This window comes from Micromys minutus, assembly GCF_963924665.1.
Source record: "Micromys minutus genome assembly, chromosome: 1".
NCBI classification, from domain to species: Eukaryota; Metazoa; Chordata; class Mammalia; order Rodentia; family Muridae; genus Micromys; species Micromys minutus.
Genome location: NC_137969.1, coordinates 24,891,354 through 24,910,909, shown reverse-complemented (window position 1 = coordinate 24,910,909; position 19,556 = coordinate 24,891,354). Strand labels below are relative to the sequence as shown.

Here is a 19,556-nt window from a genome sequence, read left to right as displayed (position 1 = left end):
TGGTAGGTGCTGGTGGATTGTGTCAAGCAGCAGCAGTGGCAGCGGCAGCAGCAGCAGCAGCAGCAGTGGGTGTTAAGAGACCTGTGCCTCGCTCCAGGCCAGCCTGGGCTCTCTGGTAGGGCAGCAAGGGTCTAGAGGTGGGAGGAGGGAAGAGGAGGGGAAGGGAAGGGAATTCTGACTTCAGTTTCAAGGCAAAAGGTGAATTGTGCCAGCTCACAGCATCAACCTGTGCTGGGTCCCTGACTTGGCAGTGGGAACAGACAGCGGGCAACTCTAGCTACCCCTGTGGCTTTCTTTCTAAGGCCTTGAAAGGGCCACAAGTCTCTGGATCCTCTAGTTCATTTCACCAGGAGACGCTGCCCTCCCACACCTCTTCTGGTCGGTTCTACAAGGGTCCCTAAAACCATAGGGCACCAGAGCCGGATGAATTCAGCTAATGTGCCTTTCTGAGGCTCTTCTAGAAGCCCAGACCTGACCTAAAGCCAGTCATCAGCCTAAAAGCTGTGAAAGGGCACATCCTGCTGGATGGAACAGGAATTGCATGTAAAGGTCCCTTTCCTTTCTTGCCTCCAACCCCATAGCCCTGAGGGAAAAGCAGAGAGATATTTGCTCCTCTAGGCCCAGCTCTGGGCATTCTGAAAGAGAGGTTCTGAGAGTGGGATTCTGATAGGATGTAGATGGCTTCTATCGTCTGGCCTTGAAAACAGAATGCTAAAAGGAAGAGCTCCCAAACTCAAATAGCTCTACCCGGGCAGGTATTTACACTGCAGTGGAGAGTGGCTGTCTGGAAGGTGGTGTTGGATAGGTCTGGCCCATGGACTTCCTGGCTCTGGGGTCCTCTGCAGGGACAGGGACTGTGGGGCCAGGGCTGAGCAGGTCTACAAGTCTGGAGTGGGGGTGGTGGTGGCTGCAGGTTCACCCCAGAAAGAGGCTGGTCCAGCCCTAGGCAGGAGAAGCCAGGCCTGGGCTGCAGAGGCAAGTTGGAGCAGCCAGGGCAGCGTGTTCAGGTCTAAGGACTGTGATGCCTCAGAGTCAAAGGTGGGGACTTTGTGTGGCACCACAGGCCCGTGTCCAGGTGGGTCATGAGTCGGCTGTCCCAGGATCCCATGGGCCAGCTGGGGCTGACAGGGAGAGGTGTCTGTCCTCTGAGTAGGGACAGCTAGAGGAGTTGGCCTTTCCACAGGTCTCAGAGGGTGTGTCATTCCAGCTGTACTTGTGGTCCTGCGCCCTCTGTGGAGGAAGCAGGAGGAGAGTGTCCTGGCCAGCTGGTGCCATCAGCCCACCAGGTAGCTATGCATCTCACGGGAGTTGATGCTCAGGACCACACCTGAGTGGTTGCCTAGGGAACAGGAGAATGCAGCTCATTAGCGAGGTTGGTGGGAAACAGACCTCACAGGAACAGGTGACCTCAGCAGCACATGGGGACCAACATGCAGTGAGGTCCCCCCAGCCTGTGCTAGGTGCAGGTGGAGGTAGGGTCTCCAGGGTCCTATTTGGTGACAGGAGGGAAGTGCCAGGTGCCACCACAAGCAGTGGTCCAGAGGACTGTGTAGTGAGGCACCCACTGACCTGTGTGAGGGCTACCCCTGGCATCGGCAGCAAGGGGGCACAGGAAGGACTGAGGCTTGGCCCCCTCTTGGTATAGAACACTGTAAACAGGGGATGGTCCAGGAGGCAGGAAAGGAGATAAGGAACGTGAGGAGGAGAGAGGGAACACAATGTTTGTCAGAGACCGGTTAGTAAATGTCCCTGTGTGAGCTTCGTTATGAGGCCGAGGGACATTCTTCACAGAGTCTGTCTCACTGTCCTACTATGTGTGTGCACAAAATGGAAGACACTGGTTGGGGGAGGGGAAGCTGATGCTACACAGGCTGTGGGAACCAGTACTTGACTACTGGTACTACCTGGCTAGTCCTGTGACTCTCCATCAGGGCCTCCACCTCCACCTCACTGGCCCTGGACAATCTCAGTCACCAGGGCACTATGAAGAAAAATTGTCCATGCCGTGGTCCCCATTAACAGTGTCCTGGTACTGTTGCTAGGAATTTCACAGCAGAAGGCTGAGGGAATATCAGGCCCTTGTCTTCCTGACACCTCCACACCCTCCTGGAGAAGGCTATGATTCCTCTGCATTGAGAGTAGAGCCCAGTTGTCTGAGCAGTACTCAGGGCTGCAAGACACAGGGCTATGAACACAGGACGGACCCCCTTCTGCCCCCTCTTATGACTGATTCAAAGGCTGGGTTCCAGTTACCTGCCTGTAAGCACTGCAGTAGCAGATGCTTCCAGGGTCAGATGATGGCCGAAGTTCTGAGGTCTGGGACCTCCTGCTTGCTCAGTAAGTCACTGATGGTATTACAGCCCCAGAGGCTGTAAAGATGCTCTCTGAGAAATACTCCTGGGCTGGCAGATGTGGGAAGTAGCTGGAAGGGGGGGGGCAATGCTGCCCCCAGCCTTGAGGATGCAGGCTTTGAGGTCACACTGACTTGATTGGGATCTAAGGTCAGCTATTGACATCTAGCTGTGCCACCCTGGGTGACTGAAGACCTTGCCAGGTCACTAATTCTCAAGGGAGGGGCCATCATGGCTCCAGGACCAGCAGACTGAGATACATGTGGCATTTAAGGCAGATGCTGTAGCATGACCACTGACCATGACAAAGCCTTGCTGCGTGTCACACTCTGTCTGGACACCCCAGCAGAATGCTCACAGCCACTGAAGGGGCCGTGGTGTCCACCACCACCAAAGGGGAATGAGTAGGACCTGTGTGGGACAGAGATTCAGGGCAGTAGGGCTCTGGTTAGTCCTGGACACCGTTCCAGCTAAGAAGCCATGGCATAAGGAAAACTAACAGAGGCAAGCCACAGCCAAAGTGACAGGCCTGGGCTTCTCCTTCTGGGCATGGCAGGAACGAAGTCACCCTGGGGAAAACTCCTGTGTAAACTGTGAAATGTTGTCCCCAGGGTCCATGCACAGGATGCTTATGAACTCTGCAGAAGTGTGGGGTGTGTGGAGGATGAGGGAGTGTGAGGGAGAGTAGGGTGGGAGGTGTCCTCCGGTGAGAGAGCTTTGTAGTCTCTATGGCAGGGTAGCCTCCCACAGCGAGGAGCAGCACCCTCAGCCTGCAGCCTCTGGCTTCATCCTGCACAGCCCTGGGGAACTATTGTTTCTCTGCCAGGAGTTGTGGCCCAGAGAAACTATGTAGCATGGAGGGACTGGCCCGTGTCCCCTGGGCTCTGATGGACCCTCCTCTGTGGTGGGAGCACACAGGGTCACCATGCCCCAGTTCTTACCCTGCATAGTGCTCTGGGCATCATCACTGTGGCTCACGGGACTTGTCATCTCCTGTTCCTTTTCATTGTGCATCTGGGCGTACACCGTTCTGCCTGGACGTTTCCTGCTGGCCAGAGGTACATGCTCTGAGTGAGCCCACGGCGCCAAGTCTCTTGCAGGGACTTAGCACAGCCAGTGCCACACAAGGCTGTTCCCCAGGGAGCCTACCCTCCAGCGTGCTCCCCAAGCCCACAGCTAGTCACAACCTACCCATTCTCTCTTTTTTTTCCTTTTGATTTATTTATTTTATGTATACAAGTACAATGTCTCCAGACACAGCGAAGAGGGCATCGGATCCCTTTACAGATGGTTGCGAGCTACCATGTGCTTGCTGGGAATTAAACTCAGCAGTCAGTGCTCTTAACCATTGAACCATCTCTCCAGACCAGAAACATATCCCCCCCCTTTTTTTTAAATACAGGCACGTTATAACTGCTGAAGTACCATCATCTTTGACTCCCAGTGTCTGGCAACCAGGACAATAACATACACACACACACACACACACACACACACACACACACACACACACACACACACACACACATGTATAGTACTGACCCAGTCCTGAGGGGCACTTGTTGCTTTTGTCTACAGAGATTTCCAGAGACATAACTTTCTAGTCCAGGCCCCAGGAGAAGGAGAGAGGGGAACAGAGGATACTCTGCCCCACTGGGATGGCACATAGCCCCAGGCAAGGGCCGTTGTATTGAGCAGAGCCCCCATCAATTACAGCCAACCAGAAAGGTCTAGTCCCATTCAGAAACAACAGCCATAGCCAGAAAGGTTATAGGCCCATTTAGAGACAAGAAGACTGAGGCCTGGGACATGATGGTGGCTGGAGCTTGTGAAGGCATATGGAGGTAGGCACATTCAGTCCCTGGGTAGGAGAGAGTAGCTAGTGGTACCCAGAACATGTATGGGCCATGTTCCCTTCAGGAAGGACACTCAAGCGATGGACTTACATAAGTAGAGTGGGGAGTGGTCCTCTCTGTCCTTGTAGACAGGGTTTGGGAGAAACAGACCTTTCATGGCTATGACCCTCAAGATTATTGAGTGGCTTAGCATCTCGGCACTGAGGACAGTGTCAGAACGCAGTCAGCTCCTTGCTTCCATGGCCTAGGCTGACTTAAAGCCCAGACAGATGAAGAGAGAGGAACAGCCCAGCACTTTCCCTCTACTGACTGCTCGGAATTTTACTGCCCTGCTCTGCCTTTTTCCCCTGGGGGTGGCCTGAATTATGTGGGAAGGGGTATTTGGTCCCTGTCTGAGCTCTCTGTTTCTATGGTAACGTAGCCTTCCCCTCTAACCTCAAAGCTGGTTCAGAAAGATAGCCTTGGGCCTGGGGGTGTTGGGCCAGCCTCACCCTGGACATATCTGGCTCCTCCATCTCTTGGCACACGACAGGCAGTGCTGTGTCATTTGGGCTACATGAATCATGGGGGGGGGTTATAGAAGCACCACTGGGGAATCTGAAGGGTGGGGCTGACACATCACCTACAGGAACCAGCTTCATCTACCCCAGGCAAGCATGCTGCTGCCCTCTAAGTGACTACCCATAGTCCTGCATGTCCCACATAAGATGGGACCAAGTCCAGAGGAGCACCCACACAGATATCAAAAAGCATCCTTCTGCTTGGTCATGGGGATCTCACCCAGACACAGGGCTTGGTCTTCCATTTTGCCCCTCTACCCAGGGCTCATATGCCACCATCCTAGAGCCATGCAAGGCAAGAATACTACCCAGCTGATTCATTCCCCACCCCCACCTCAGTTGGCTTCATTGCATGCCCTCTTGTAAACAATGACACCATGGCTCACAGGGGGGGAAAATGTGAGGTGAGCTGAGGTAGGGCAGCATCTGAGCAAATCTCTGAGGTCTACTCAGTGCCACCTGAAGGGCTGCCTGCCATTTAGCTAGGTCCTGGCCCTGCAGTATGAAGGGTGCTGGGGACAGAGGTGTCTGTGGTTTTGTCACATTGCCCTGTAGCAGGATTCCAAGGGTATGCCTGCTGGAGGGTGAAAAACAGCAGGCATGGGGCCTTGAACCTGGTGGGTTTCACCAGGGGGCATTGCTGGCTGGCTGCCTCTTGGCAGTACCACCGTGCTTAGCGCCAACCACTTTGCAGCTGTGTCTGTAGAACGGACTTGTACCTTCCCATGGTCTTCACTCCAGGGCTGCCTCCACGTGGAGCCCAGGAAGAGGACTGCCAGCACTCAGCCCCACCCTGCACACTGACAAGGAGGATGAGGGACATAACTGGCCCCCATCATCCCAGGAGCTATCCCATGTTTACTGTGAGGACAGGCCACAGAGAGAAGGCACAGGCTCTCCCAGCACCCCTTGGCATCAGTCTCTGGTGTCTTATGGTCACTGGGAGCCCCTGTGGCAGCCTTAACCGAGGTGTGGGAAGCCAGGAGGCAGAGTTACAACCAGCAACTGCACCTCCTTGGACCTTGCATCCATATCTGTAGGGCAAACGGTATCCCCTCCAGGGAGGTGGCTGAAGAAGATGCCCTGGACCTGTGCAGAGGACCAGGCTGAGCAGAAGGGAGTCTGAGAGTCCCCTGGTCACCAGTATAGGGGAGAACTCACACCACCTTCCTCCATGGCCCGTGGAAGCCGCCGTCGCTAGGGCCGAGAGCTGCTTGCCATAATCAAAGCTACCGGGGGCTTACCTTTTGAACTTGTACAGGATGAATGCTCCTAATGCAAAGAGCCCGATGACAAAGAGGACCACCACGGCCCAGTAGCCACCACTGCCACCTGGCCTCTGAGGACCTACAAAGGAGAGGAACGAGAAGAGCAGCTATGGGTTGGTTGTCCCCAGTGCTGGCTGGGATGAGCCTACTTCACGTTGTCCAGTAGGCCCTGCCCATGTGGCTGAGTGTACAGCAGGTTATAAAGGATTTCCTTCAGAGGGGAACAGCGCCCCCTGCTGGTTTTGAGTGAACCAGCAGGTTCCTGATGGTTGTGGTAACTGATCATGCCGAATGGTGAGGCCCAGAGGCTGTGTAGGGGTTCATGCATGAGATGTGCCAGCCAGAGGGGTCACTGGCAGATAGATAAAAGCCCATTTGGATCCTACAGTCATTCTTAGTATCCATAGGCTTGGGCCCATACCCATCCTGCCCCAGGGAGGACCCAGGTCTGTCACCTGCATCTGTGTCCCTCAGCTCCACCAGGATACGAAGCCCTCCCCGAAGGATGAAGCTGATCCTGTGAGAGTTCAGTGCTTGCTGCACAGCTGCCAGTCTCTGGAAGCAAAGGAAGTAGGAAAGTCTTGGGCCTAGAGTCCTGGAATCCCATTGGGCTGGGAAAGGATGCTGCTTGACGCTCGGTGTTCTCATCCGGGAATGGCACAAGACCCCACCAGCCAGGTTCACTGGAAGCCACTGATGGCGCAGGAAGCCCTGCCATCAACCGGCTCCCATTCCCATGCAGAACAGAGAGAAGACACACGGAGTGCTCCCCAAGTCCCTACCCTGGTCAGTGAGGTCAGTGAAGCTTCCAGAAAGTGAAAGATTACAAAGAAGAGACAGGGCAGGGTATCCTACCTACGAGGGGACTCAGAAGGGGTAGATAGCTTAGGGGATTCTGGGGGGAGCACATGCCTTGCTCAAGATCTCTGTAACATGGGCCAGTAGGTGAGGCTCGTGACACACATCGGAGCTCACCCAGGCCTCACCACCCACATGTCACTGCCTATCGGTCACTGTCTAGGGCCCAGTATGGAGCCCTAGCTGTGTCCTCTGACACTCATTTCCATGTGGCTATGTCTCTGGGATTTTGGCCTTAGCTAAATCCACTGGGGCAGAGCCAGAAGCTATGACAGCCACAGAATCCCAGCCGTTGGAGGAGGGAAGGCGTTGCCTCCATCCGGATACTCATTCATTATAGATAGGCTCGCACTGAAAAACTCCTGCACAGCAGGTGGTCAGCCGAATGCCTAGCTAGCTACCACCGTCCCAAACAGAGAAAGTTGTCCCAAGGGCTTCTCAACACTCAGCATTTGGGGACCTCTCTGATGACGGTTCCCAAGGTGCTCCCAGTCAAGGACCTCACAGAGGATGTACTAAGAGCCCTGCTCTGGATCCTGTCTTGCCTGTGACCTGAGGCCAGAGTCTCCCACAATGCTCACCCACGTGTCCCAGTGCTCCTGGAAGTGAAGCTGAGGTCACATGACAGCTCCAGACAATGATGTCAGAGACTGGAGACCATCCCCACAATCCTGGTCTAGCCTCCTCCCCCTGGAGGCTGCCTATCTCACTCACCTTGGATGCTGTGTGGAGTCACAGGCAGAGGATGGTACCCCGGGTCAGACAGCATTATAGTAAGAACTAAACCTTTAAGTGATGCTCCACAGAGATCTGGTTGTCAGGAGGGACTACCCTCAGCCCAGCCCTTAGTCATGCAGCCCTGCTATGCGTGGTCATACCTTGTCACTTGTGAGGCTCCTCTTCCTTGTGGGCCTGGGAGGGGGCAAAAGCACATACAGATCCGCTATGGTGGGCAGCCCTGGCTTTACCACAGTCACCAGCAGCTCCTCTGGGATGCTGGTCTCCTGTGGGAACAAGGCAGGACACTTGGATCCTCTTCTGTTCTTCGTCCTTTGCCACAAGCTAAATTTCCAGCGTGATCTGCTCTCCTTTCCTGGCCTAGGTCTCCTGGTCACCCATCCTGATCAATACCCCTGACCCTCAGCCCCGCATGGGTTCAGGCTGTGGCTCTAGTGGAGTGACATGCCTTTTCAAACATATCCCCATCCGGAGTCTGCAGCAGGTTAGTGCACCCTGTTCGGGAGGTGACAAGAGGCGCAGCTGACTCCTGCTATCGGCCCCTGCTCCCCAGCCTAACCATATTCCTGTATAGCCCCATACTTGCTAGTTTCAGCTCTTCGGTAGCCCCGTCTTCAAGGAGTTCCACTCCACATACCAAAAGCTAAACTCCTGCTCATCCATTAACACCCAGTACAGTTTTACCAGCACTGTTTACGGGACAAAGGAAGTGGGGTCAGGTGGATTTCTGCCTGGGGTAGTCTTAGGTGGAGCTAGAGAGCTTAAAGAGCTCCGACCCACTGGAAGAGGGGGACTGCGGTGCTTTGCTGTGAATGACAACGTCCGTCCCTTTGAGATGTCCAGCTGTGAGTGGCTGAGCCAGGACACCAATCCATCACTTCCCAGCTGCCCCCAGCCTTGTCCCACACTCACTCAGCCCACAAACCACACTACAGCTTAGGATAGGATTGAAGCCCAAGCCACAGGGCACCTTGGAGAGAAGTCGGGTGACCACCAGTCCCACGTCCTCCCTCCATTCAGGGGTGTTGGGGTTAAAGGTGTCCAGGTCCCTGGAGAACTGCAGAGGCACCACCTGGAACTGATCTGGAAGAGGGCAGAGAGGAGCCTGTGAGATCCTTGTTGGGGCTGGTCCAGATGCCCACCTTCATCCCGGAGGTCTCCGTTCTGTGTGTGGAAGATAAGAGCCCCCCTCTTGCGTATCTCAGCACCTGACATGTACTGGTGATGACAGTGACTATCACCCTGTGAGGGGACATGGCACTACATGCACGTGCTCCATGAGATCTGCTCCTCAAATCACATGAGTGTATAACCGCTGATGTCATCTACTCCCTCAAGGACCCATGGACTTCAGTTCGCTGGCTACCCAGCTCAAGAGTCCCATGAGATTAGAAGTCCCATCTCATGTACATTTCATTTCCCAAGGAGTACAGCTATGTTCTAGAGTCACAGGAGCCCTAGGCTTGTACTCTCAGCCTTCCTGGCTTCCTTCTCCTTTCTCTCTTACAGAGTGGGAAATGGCGCTCCCAGGTGACGGGCTCAGGGGATGGTGTTTTGTGAACCCAATGTCCTATGGTGTGGGAAGTCCCGGGTCCATGTAAACCAGCCCAGGGCAGCTGCATCCCTCAACCTGCAGGCTCCTAATGTGACTGATGGCTACGGTTCATAGCAGAGGACATTCCTAAGACCAATGAGTTTCAAATGTGCTGAAGGAGTAACGTGTATCGGAGGACCCCTCCTCCAGACACATTATTTTACCAAGGGGATCACAGCCCCAGGGAGCCCAAATAAGCGATCACCATCCCCAGATCCTCCTCTGGACCATCCTTAGAGGGGTGGGTGCAAGTGGAGAGGCGCATGGAGGTCCCAACGTGAAGTTTGCCTGTTTTTGTTGTTAAATCATCACACAACAGACTCACTAGTCTCATGAGACACTGTGTTGGGGGGAGGGGCCGGAGCCAATAAGGCCACATAGCTAGTCACAGAACCTGAATCCACCTGGACTCTGCAACCGAGGGCCCTCCAGGAGTGAACGGGCCCTCTGCAGCCACGTGCTGGCCTGCGTAGGGAGTCAGGGGACAGCTCACCGAGGACGCGGACGAGCCTGGAGTCCTGAAGCACCGAGTTCCCACAGGCAGCCTGCACAGTCACACGCACGTCCCCAGGATCTGTAAACCTCGTTGTCACAGAGTTGTCCAGAGAAAGCAGAGGCTGTAGGCACAAGCAGGGTCAGGCTTCTCTGGCAGGATGCAGGGCCATGGGGACACTGGCCCTTGGTCTACTGTCAGGGCCACACTGTGCTGGTCCAGGTTCTTACCAACAAGTAGGTAGTTGGAGGCTTCTGCTCTGGCAGTGTATGAGAGCTGTGTGTGTGTGTGTGTGTGTGTGTGTGAAGGGGGAGCTAGAACACCCGAGTTCTAAGCTGGACTGGGAACATGCCCTGCCTTCATAGCATAGCACATCGTTCTAGACTCTAGAATCTAGAGGCTATCTGTGGCCTCCTATAGAGCCTTTTGGTTGTCTGCTAGGCAGCCTCGGGTCAGGCTTTGTGCTTCAACCCAATTCCGTTCACTGTCTCACCCATAGTCCTGCCCCAGCTGAAGCCCAGGTCCCGCTCAGTGGCCAGAGGCAGCCATTCCCATCATGGTTGAGCAGTGACATCTCCTGTGTTACAGGTCAGGCCGTGTCCTTACATAAACAAGGCCACGGGAGGTGAGATGGGGTTTGGAGAACTCAGGTAACAAGACCACCCAGAGCTTCAAACCCAGAGCTCCTGGTTGTTCTAGAAGCCTCTATGGGTGCATAGAGGCATCGCCCTGTACTTGAAGCCCCTCCCTTCTCTTAGCCCTCTGTGTCAGGGCTTCTGTGGGAGTGGTAGGACTATGGCATCCTGAGTGAGGAAACAGATTCCTCCCATGGGTCCTAAGAATGGACAGTCTTGCCCCCTCAGCACATGCTCTGCTGCCTTATTGTGTCTTCTGCTGAAGAACTGTTCATGACTCCTCGTGAATCATAGGCCAAGAAGGTTTCTCTGACCACTCCACTAAAGAGAGCCTCCCCCGAGCCCTCCTGTGACATGTCCAGCCAACTCCCAGTCAGCTGCTCTATCCCGTGTTTTTCACAGGACTACCCAGGGACTTCTCAGGTGGATCCCCAAACAGATGCTCAGGGTGGCCAATGAATGAAGGAAAGCCAGAACCCAATCCTTTCAATGGTCAAACGCTGCTCTGGTGCCAGGATCCAAGGGCAGCACCCTGAGCCACCTGCCTCACCAGATGGCAATTTATGGGCAGGAGGACTGAGAAGATTTTAGGGCGTACCTGCAGGCTGTGGCCGATCCACCAGTAGAAAACAGTAAGGTTGGGGTTCAGGGGTAACAGCACAGCTGTGAGGTTCACCTCCTGGTTGATGCCAATGACAGGGACGACCTCGAGGTAGAGGGCCTGCAGGGGGGCTGAAGAGTCCCCAAAAAGTTGGGGTTAGGGGACAGTGAGGCACAGAACTTTTCAGTGGCTACTTACTAGGCATTATCCCCATCGGATTCATTGGTACCATCACCACCATGATCACCATCACCACCACCATCGAAACTACCATCACCACCATGATCACCATCACTGCTACCAATATCATCACCACCACCATCAAAACTACCATCACCACCATGATCACCACCACCATAGAAACTACCATCAACATCATGATCACCATCACTGCTACCAATATCATCACCACCACCATCGAAACTACCATCACCACCATGATCACCATCACCACCACCATTGAAACTACCATCACCACCATGATCACCATCACCACCACCATCGAAACTACCATCAACACCATGATCACCATCACCACCACAATCGAAACTACCATCAACATCATGATCACCATCACTGCTACCAGTATCATCACCACCACCATCAGCAGCAGCACAGTCATCATCGTCAGCATCACCACCACTCATGACAACCATCACAATCATCACTCCTCTCCCTCCCCATCACTGCTACCATCCCTGCAATCCCCACCCAAGTGAATGTTAATGTTGGAATCTAGACTGTTTCCACAGGTTCATATTCCAAGTGCTTGCTCCCTAGCCTGTGGTTCTGTTTGTTTGCTGATAGAGACCTCAGCCTCTGCTCCCTGCTTCACCGTGATAGGAGCAGCCTCTGGCTGCCACATACTCCCTCACCATGCACTCCACGGTGCCTCCCCACCATGATGCAATGAACCATCTGAGGCTCTGCAACAAAGCAGACCTTCCCTCCTCCTTGTCCTTCCTGTCAAATCACAGAGAAGCAAAAATCATGAGTACTGGAAACGGGTAGCCGGTATGAGAGGTTGCTGCTTTCACTAAATCTGACCATGCAGGTTTGAGTCTTTCGCATTGCTCTATGAAAAGAACTTGGAAAAGTGGTGCTGAACTTTTCAGACACACAGGAGGCAAGAGTTATAGGGTCGGAGACACTTGGACTTGGATCTTAAAGGAAAGTTTCTTGAGCCAGGCACTGTGTACATGGTAGGGTCAAATTCCCTGTAGGGAGACCTTGATGGGGCAATTCATGAAGCTTTGAGGGTGAGGCTAAAGATTCACTGGAGACCTCAGCATAGGATGCAGAAACATGGAGACCCATAGAGACAACCTGCAAGCAGTGAATGGATCCTGTGTGAGCATGCTCAAATAGGAGGATGTGAGCCCATGCCCATGATCATACTGCAGGTGCTACCCAGAGGATGGACGGGATGCCGTGGAATTCAGTGTTCCCTTGCAGCGCTTCAGTATTGTTTCGATCAAATCTTTTCTTGCTGTTCCCTTTTCTTCTGTTTTTCAGAAGTGGGAGGTTCACTGCAGGGAGGAAGTGCAGAACTGCCTTTTACAAGGACTGCTACGAGATTTCTTTGGGTTGAATGGAGTCTCTGGTCTTAGACTTTTGAACAGCATAGGAACTGCTAAGACCACAGCGATTCACGATGTTGTACTAAATGCATTTTGCATTAGAGATGCATACTGCAAGCCCTTAGGGGCAGAGGTAGGCTATTATGGGTTAAATCTAAAATGTCTCCCTTAGGTTCATGTTTTAGTTTACATTTCCTACCTAGAGACACTCTTGAGAGAGGCTATGGAGCCTCGTGAGGTAGGTCTAGCTAGTGGAAGTAGACCACCAGAAGTAGACCTTTGGGGATTATAGCCCAGCCTCTCATCCTAGCCCTATTCTCTGCTTCCTGAACCACTGTGATATGAGAAGCCCCCAAGTCCTACATGCTGCTGTTGCTATGAATGATACCACACCTTCCTTGCTTGGATAGACACAAGCCCTGTGAAACTGTGAGCCAAAATAAGTCTTTCTTATGGTGTTTCTGCCAGGCATTATAATCACAGCCATGCAAAAGTAGCTGACGCAATTACCATCACTATCCATCCCACTATCAGTATCATCACCACTATGATTACCATCACCATGATTACCACCATCACCATTACATCACCATCAGTATCATCACCATCAGTATTACTATCATAATCATTGGAACCATCATCACTGTCATTACCACCATTACCACCATCAACACCATCAACCATCATTATATCATCATCATCAATACCATAATCATCATTAACATCATCACCACTGTAACTACTACCATCATCAACACAACTATAGCATCAGCACCACCATTATCCCCAATATCACCAACACTGCCATTGCCATCACCACTCTTACCATCACTCCATTGTCATCACCACCCCCACCATCACTATCATCATCACTGGTGACGTCATCACCACCAGTACCACCATTGCTTTCATTAGCATCCCTGGTGTGTGGCTATGACCACCACTATTACCACCCTCACCATTACTTCATGAAGACCACTGGGACTAGGTCTGAGCCCAGCCCTTTCTGTCCGTGGCCTCACTGTCCTGAGGACATGTAACAACCCTACAAGATTCCCGGTGCTTCCCCAAAGTCCTGGCTCTCCATTTCACAGGGGAGTCATGCAGCCTAAAAGGAGCAGTAGACTTACAGTTGACCTGGACAAAGAGCACAGCCTCATCGTGGCCTGCCATGTTCTCAGCCCTGACGGACACACGGTAGATGCCAGGACTCTCATAGTGATGCCGAATGGGCTCGCCTGTCAGAGTGAGATTCACGTACATGGCCTTGAAGCCGTCCCCAAGATCAACCTGATATTTAGTAGTCAGGACATCACCCTGTAGGGAAATAGCACAGGGTCGATTAGGAATGACTCTTGAGATGGGGTTCCAGCATTAGAGTCCACTCTTCTCTTTTTCCTCAGACATGGGCTCTCTGAGGTCAGAGTAGGTTGTCTCTGCTTTCAGGGCTCTGGCCTGCAGTGGGCTGAGCTGGGGGACATGGGGGACATGGGACCAAGGCTTGGCTTTTCTTTAGAACAGAACACCCATGGTGATCTTAGGGCGGTATTTTGAAGAATGTATGGGATCCAGGGGAACCCTGAGTCAGGCACAGGACTGGGGAAGAAAGTGGGAATGTCACATGAATATGGAGGTTTTGGTAGCTACCATAAGGTTTCTTCAGGGAGCCGCAACAAAGAAAACACAATGTCTCCCTATGATAAAATGGCTTCCCCTCTCTCATCTCGTCCCACACCATGCCAGGAATGAGGTTCGGCTGTATGGAGCAGGCAAGGCGGGCTCCTGTGAACTTGTCTCACAGTGGCACTGAACTCCCCACACAAGCTGTGACAACCCAGACTTTTAGACTCCAGGCAAGATGGAGTTCCTGTGTCCACATTCAAGTTCCCCTCCCCACTCTCCCTCCCTCTCTCCCTCCCTCCCTGCCCTCTTCCCCTCCACCCCCCTCACACTAGCTGTCCTCAGACTTCCTAGTTCACACCCTCCAGCCCCCAAAAGCTGAGGGCACTTGTATGTAAATGAGGTTCATTTAACATTGCCCTGTTTGTTTGTTTGGTCTAGTTTGTTTGCCTGTTTTTGAGATGGGGTCTCACTGTGTAGCCCTGGCTGTCCTGGAACTCACTCTGTAGACCAAGCTGGCTTCAAACTCACAGAGATCTGCTTTCTTCTGCCTCCCTTCCAAAAGCTGGGATTAAAGATGTGCACCCCCATTTCCTGGGTTCATTTAACTTTCTCTATAAACATGCCATATTGGATTGGATAGAATCACCCCAAATCCATATCTGTCGGGATCCTCTGAAATGGGCAATTAAAATAAGCCTACAGTCACTAAAACCAGACAATATTGTGGATGCCAAGAAGTACATACTGACAGGAACCTGATATAGCTGTCTTCTGAGAGGCTCTGCCAGATCCTGAGAAATACAGAGGTGGATCCTCTCAACCAATCATTGGACTGAGAACAGGGTCCCCAATAAAGGAGTTAGCAAAAGGACTGAAGGAACTAAAGGGATTTTCAACCCCACAGAAAGGGCTTTCAACCAAACAGACCTCCTAGAACTCCCAGAGACTAAACCACCAACCAAAGTGTACACGTGGCTCCAGCTGCATATGTAGCAGAGAATGACATTTTCTGGCATGAAGGAGAGAAGAGATCCTTGGCCCTGTGAAGGCTCAATGCCCCAGGGTAGGGGAATGCCAGGGCAGGGAGGTGGGAGGGAGTGGGTGGGTGGAGGAGCACTCTCATAGAGGCAGGGGAGGGGGGATAGGATAGGGAGATTCCAGATGGGAAACCGGGAAAGTGGATAACATTTGAAATGTAAGTTAAAAAAAGTCTAATGATGATGATGATGATGATGATGATGATGATGATGATGATGATAATAATAATAATAATAAATAATCCTGCAGATGCAGATCATTAAGAGGTCAGAATGGGGCATGGGTGCCAGAAATCCAAGGGTAGATTAGAAGAGAACACAGTGGTGATTTGAGCATCAGGAGTGGCTGTGTGGACATAGAGGCAGACCCTGGGAAGTGCAGCCATGGGCCAAGGGACTCCCAGAAGGCCCAGTAGCTGGCTGAGTCTTTGATGGGGCATTCCCAGGACCCAACATATATGGTGTTTTATGTGTCCATTTTATAGGTTACAATACTGAGGCTTTTAGGCATCCAGTTTCTGGAGATGGGCTCTTTGCCCATTGCCCTCCTGGCAGGGTTGAGTGAGGAGCAAGGAGAATGTTCACACCTGTACTGACTAGTTTTGTGTGTCAACTTGACACAACCTGGAGTTATCATAGAGAAAGGATATGCCTCCCATGAGGAAATGCCTCCATGAGATCCATCAGTAAGGCATTTTCTCAGTTAGTGATCAAGGGTGGGGGGCCCATTATGGGTGGTGCCATTCCTGGGCTGGTGGTCCTGGTTCTATAAGAAAACAAGCTGAGCAAGCCAGGGGAAGCAAGCCAGTAAGTAACATCCCTCCATGGTCTCTGCATCAGTTCCTGCCTCCAAGTTCCTGCTCTGTGTGAGTTCTTGTCCTGACTTCCTCTGGTGATGAGCAGCAATATGGAAGTGTAAGCTAAATAAACCCTTTCCTCCCCAGCTTGCTTCTTGGTCATGATGTTTGTGCATGAATTCAAACCCTAAGACAAATTTGTACTGGGAATAGGGTATTCCTGTGACAACCTGACCATGTTTTTGGGAGGACTGTAGAAGAACTTTGGAACATTGGTCTAGAAGAGCGGTTGGAATTTTAAGAGCTCTGTGGGAGGTTCTGTAGGAGCTTGGAAGACAATGCTGCGAACAGTGAAAACAGTGGAGGCCTGGCTTGTGAAATTCCAGAGAGAAGATTAAAGACTCTTACCAGGGCTGTTGCTGTTTTGGTTGTGAAGATTCTGTGGTTTTTGTTAGCTGGGGCTGAAAAATCAACTGTGATTAACAAGATACCAGAACTACTAAAGTGAAACCTTTGCATTACTGGGGCTGTTGATGCTGGTCAGCTGGAGCTAAGAAATTAGAGGTGATTAAGAAGAGACCAGCATCACTTAGGTGAAATCTGGGAAATGTTTCCTGAGAGCACAGAGAAGCTGTGTTCCTGGGCAGCCGCGGTTGTACCTCATGTTGTCAGCCAGACTTGGTGATGTAGGAGTCACTCAGGTGGTACTGGATTTGAAACATAAGGGGGTAGCAACTGATGCTTCCCACTGTGAGAGGCCAGGAGAGGTCACTGGTGGAGGTGCAGCCTTAGTGGCAGTTGAAGGCCCAAGAATGAAGGGGTCATGCAGAGAAGTTGAGGCTTGGCACTGTGAAAAGAGCCTATGAGAAGCTATTTGTAAAAGTGCAGTCCAGTTGCAACTGAAGACAGCTGTATTTTGGAGTTGCCAGTACCATGAGATGACCACTAAGAACAGTATTGGCAGTGGAGAACAGGCAGCTGGAGCCTAGAAGTCAAACTGTGTGCTACAAAGGGCAGAGCTGGATAAGTGACCCAAGCCCTTGGAGGAGCCCAGAGTATCGTGAGTTAATCCCAGACATTAGATGGTTATAGTTTGATTTTGATTGTGACTGTGCCCTGATATTTTTCCCTCTAGAAGTGAGAAAGTATTTTAGTGGAGCCCATAGTTAAGAGACATTGAACTGTAAAACAAACAAACAAACAAAAAAAACCAAAAAATCTTTGAATTTTAAAAAAGATTGGATATTTTAAAGGTGTTGAAATTTTAATATGTAAGAATTTGTAAAGTCTGTGGGACTTTTAACGTTATTTAGATCTTGGGGATGAACAAGAAAGTAAGGGTTGAGGTTTATATGATGTGTTTGTGTGTCAAGTTGATAAGAGGTCAGTTGTACTGTCTGGTTTTGTGTCAACTTGACACAAACTGGAGTTATCACAGAGAAAGGAGTCTCCCTTGAGGAAATGCCTCCATGAGATCCATCAATAAGGCATTTTCTCAATTAGTCATCAAGGGTGGGAGGGCCCATTGTGGGTGGTGCCATTCCTGAGCTGGTCGTCCTGGGTTCTATAAGAAAACAGGCTGAGCAAGCCAGGGGAAGCAATCCAGTAAGTAGTACCCTCCATGGCCTCTGCATCTGCTCCTGCCTTCAAGTTCCCGCTCTGTGTGAGTTCCTGTCCTGACTTTCTTTGGTGATGAACAGCAATGTGGAAGTGTAAGCTGAATAAACCCTTTCCTCCCCCATCTTGCTTCTTGGACATGTTTTGTGCAGGAATAGAAGCTCTGACTAAGACAACATCCAATTCTTTCCTAAGGTGGTGGTGGAGGGGCAGAAGGGGCAGAGCTCTTGAGCTCTTGGTAGCATCCAAGAGAAGTGGGTGTCTGGCCCCGCCCTTCAGAGTGCACATCTTTGCTTACATCTTTCAGCCTGCTATGCCCACTGACTCCTCATGCCTCTTGCCCATTGCATGCCGCAGACCTAGGGAGTCCTTTGCATGATCCAGCTCTGCTGCCCACCGGGCTGTGCCCACAAACACCCTCTACCTATAGCTGCCTTTATCTTCTCAACAGTTTCCCCTGGGGTTTCAAATCTAGATGTCGCTGTATTGTGTGGTCTGGAGCCCCATTTGTGCCGAGGGTCCCCAGCCTGTACATCTCGGCTGACTTCGGTGTGGGTCCTAAATGTTTACAAAACCTTCCTGTATCCTATGCAGGTGTGTGATCTATTTTGGGTTCATGTCTGAGGTCAGGCTGGAGCTGGGGGGTGCTGTTGCAGGATGGAGAGACACCACCTCCCCCAGTCTGCTCTGCACCTGTTGAGTATAAGGAAGCTATAGAGAGGAGGGTGTCTATGGGTCTGGCCTCCATCCCCAATGCTGTGGAATCTTAGATACGGACGAAACTCAGGCTCCTCACACCCAGCCCTGTTTTCAAGCCCAGTGATGTGTAATAGTAGGTGTTTGTGTAGTGGAGGGATAGTGGAGCAGTACACACGGTGCCTGTAAAGTGCATGAGTGTGTAAGGGAATTAGTGTCACCGTGTAAGTGTGCATAAACCAATCATCAGTCCCATGCTCCTATCCGCTTCCCTCCCAGGCCAGGGTGGCCTAGGAACCCCTATTTCAAGGCATCTTTGTATTGCTCCCCTCAACTCTGCCCACCACAGTCTGAGCCTGACAAGCAGCCCCGCCAGGGTTCCAAAGATGCTCTGTCTTCTTGTCCTGGGGACCCAGTGGAGGTGACTACCTGCAGATGTGCTGTAGTTACTTGCCTTGACCTCTAGGGGGAAGCAGATGGTCATGTTTCTGGAATATCTGGCCAGGAATTTGAGAATCTCCTCTGGGTCTTAGGATCCAGGGAACCTCAGGCTGACCTGGGGCTCTGTCCTCCTGTGATCCCAACACAAATGGAGACACACAGCCCTGAAGTAGGGCTGCCTGATGGCTCAAGTGAACCTTAGGACTGTCTCAATCATTGAAGGGACCTGGGAGGAAGAGCCGGAGGAGGTGAAGGAGGAGGAGGACAAGGAGGAGGAAGAGAAGGAAGGGAAAGAAGAGAAGGGAGAGTTGTACAGCTTAGGCCTGGGGCTACAAACTTAGCCATTGTCTGCTTGGAGTCCTGAGGTCTCCAGAGGACACAATGCCATCTTTGCCTCTTTTTACCTTGAGAAAATGACTCCACTGTCCACACCCCAGTTTCTTCAGCTATGGCATATGTTTATTGAGTGCACAGTGTAAGACTATTTCTGACACAGTGCCTAATGCACACACAGGTGTTTAGTGTGGCTCAGTTTCCCTGTTTTCAGGAGACCAGGCCTGAACTTCCAAAGTCAGACACCTTTTAAAAAATGCTTATGCATAGCATGCATGATCCTGGGTCCACCTACCTCAGCCATCACATCCAATGGCTGAAAATAGGGAATCCTGTTGCCCTGTGAGTGAAGACCGACCGGAATCCTGGTGGGGGGGGCTGTCTCTGCCTCTGTGAGTGGGCATTAACCAGAATCTGGAGGGGCAAGGGGACTCCCCCTCTGCCTTTGGGTTTTTTGGATGTTCATGTTTTCCTAATG

General features: G+C 51.8%; 1 protein-coding gene across 1 annotated transcript in view; it reads right to left on the bottom strand.

Annotated features, from left to right (window-relative positions):
• Window positions 1-600: 600 nt before the first annotated feature.
• SORCS2 (sortilin related VPS10 domain containing receptor 2) overlaps window positions 601-19,556 on the bottom strand; it is a gene marked incomplete at its 5' end in the record, with an annotated part of 358,408 nt that continues 339,452 nt past the window's right edge. The window contains 9 exons of the mRNA XM_080931404.1: window positions 601-1,339; window positions 3,293-3,396; window positions 6,012-6,114; window positions 6,491-6,590; window positions 7,772-7,897; window positions 8,602-8,714; window positions 9,719-9,842; window positions 10,952-11,085; window positions 13,665-13,851. Coding sequence (XP_080787530.1) covers window positions 1,275-1,339; window positions 3,293-3,396; window positions 6,012-6,114; window positions 6,491-6,590; window positions 7,772-7,897; window positions 8,602-8,714; window positions 9,719-9,842; window positions 10,952-11,085; window positions 13,665-13,851 — 1,056 coding nt within the window. The 3' untranslated portion in view covers window positions 601-1,274. The remainder of the gene's footprint in view (window positions 1,340-3,292; window positions 3,397-6,011; window positions 6,115-6,490; window positions 6,591-7,771; window positions 7,898-8,601; window positions 8,715-9,718; window positions 9,843-10,951; window positions 11,086-13,664; window positions 13,852-19,556) is intronic.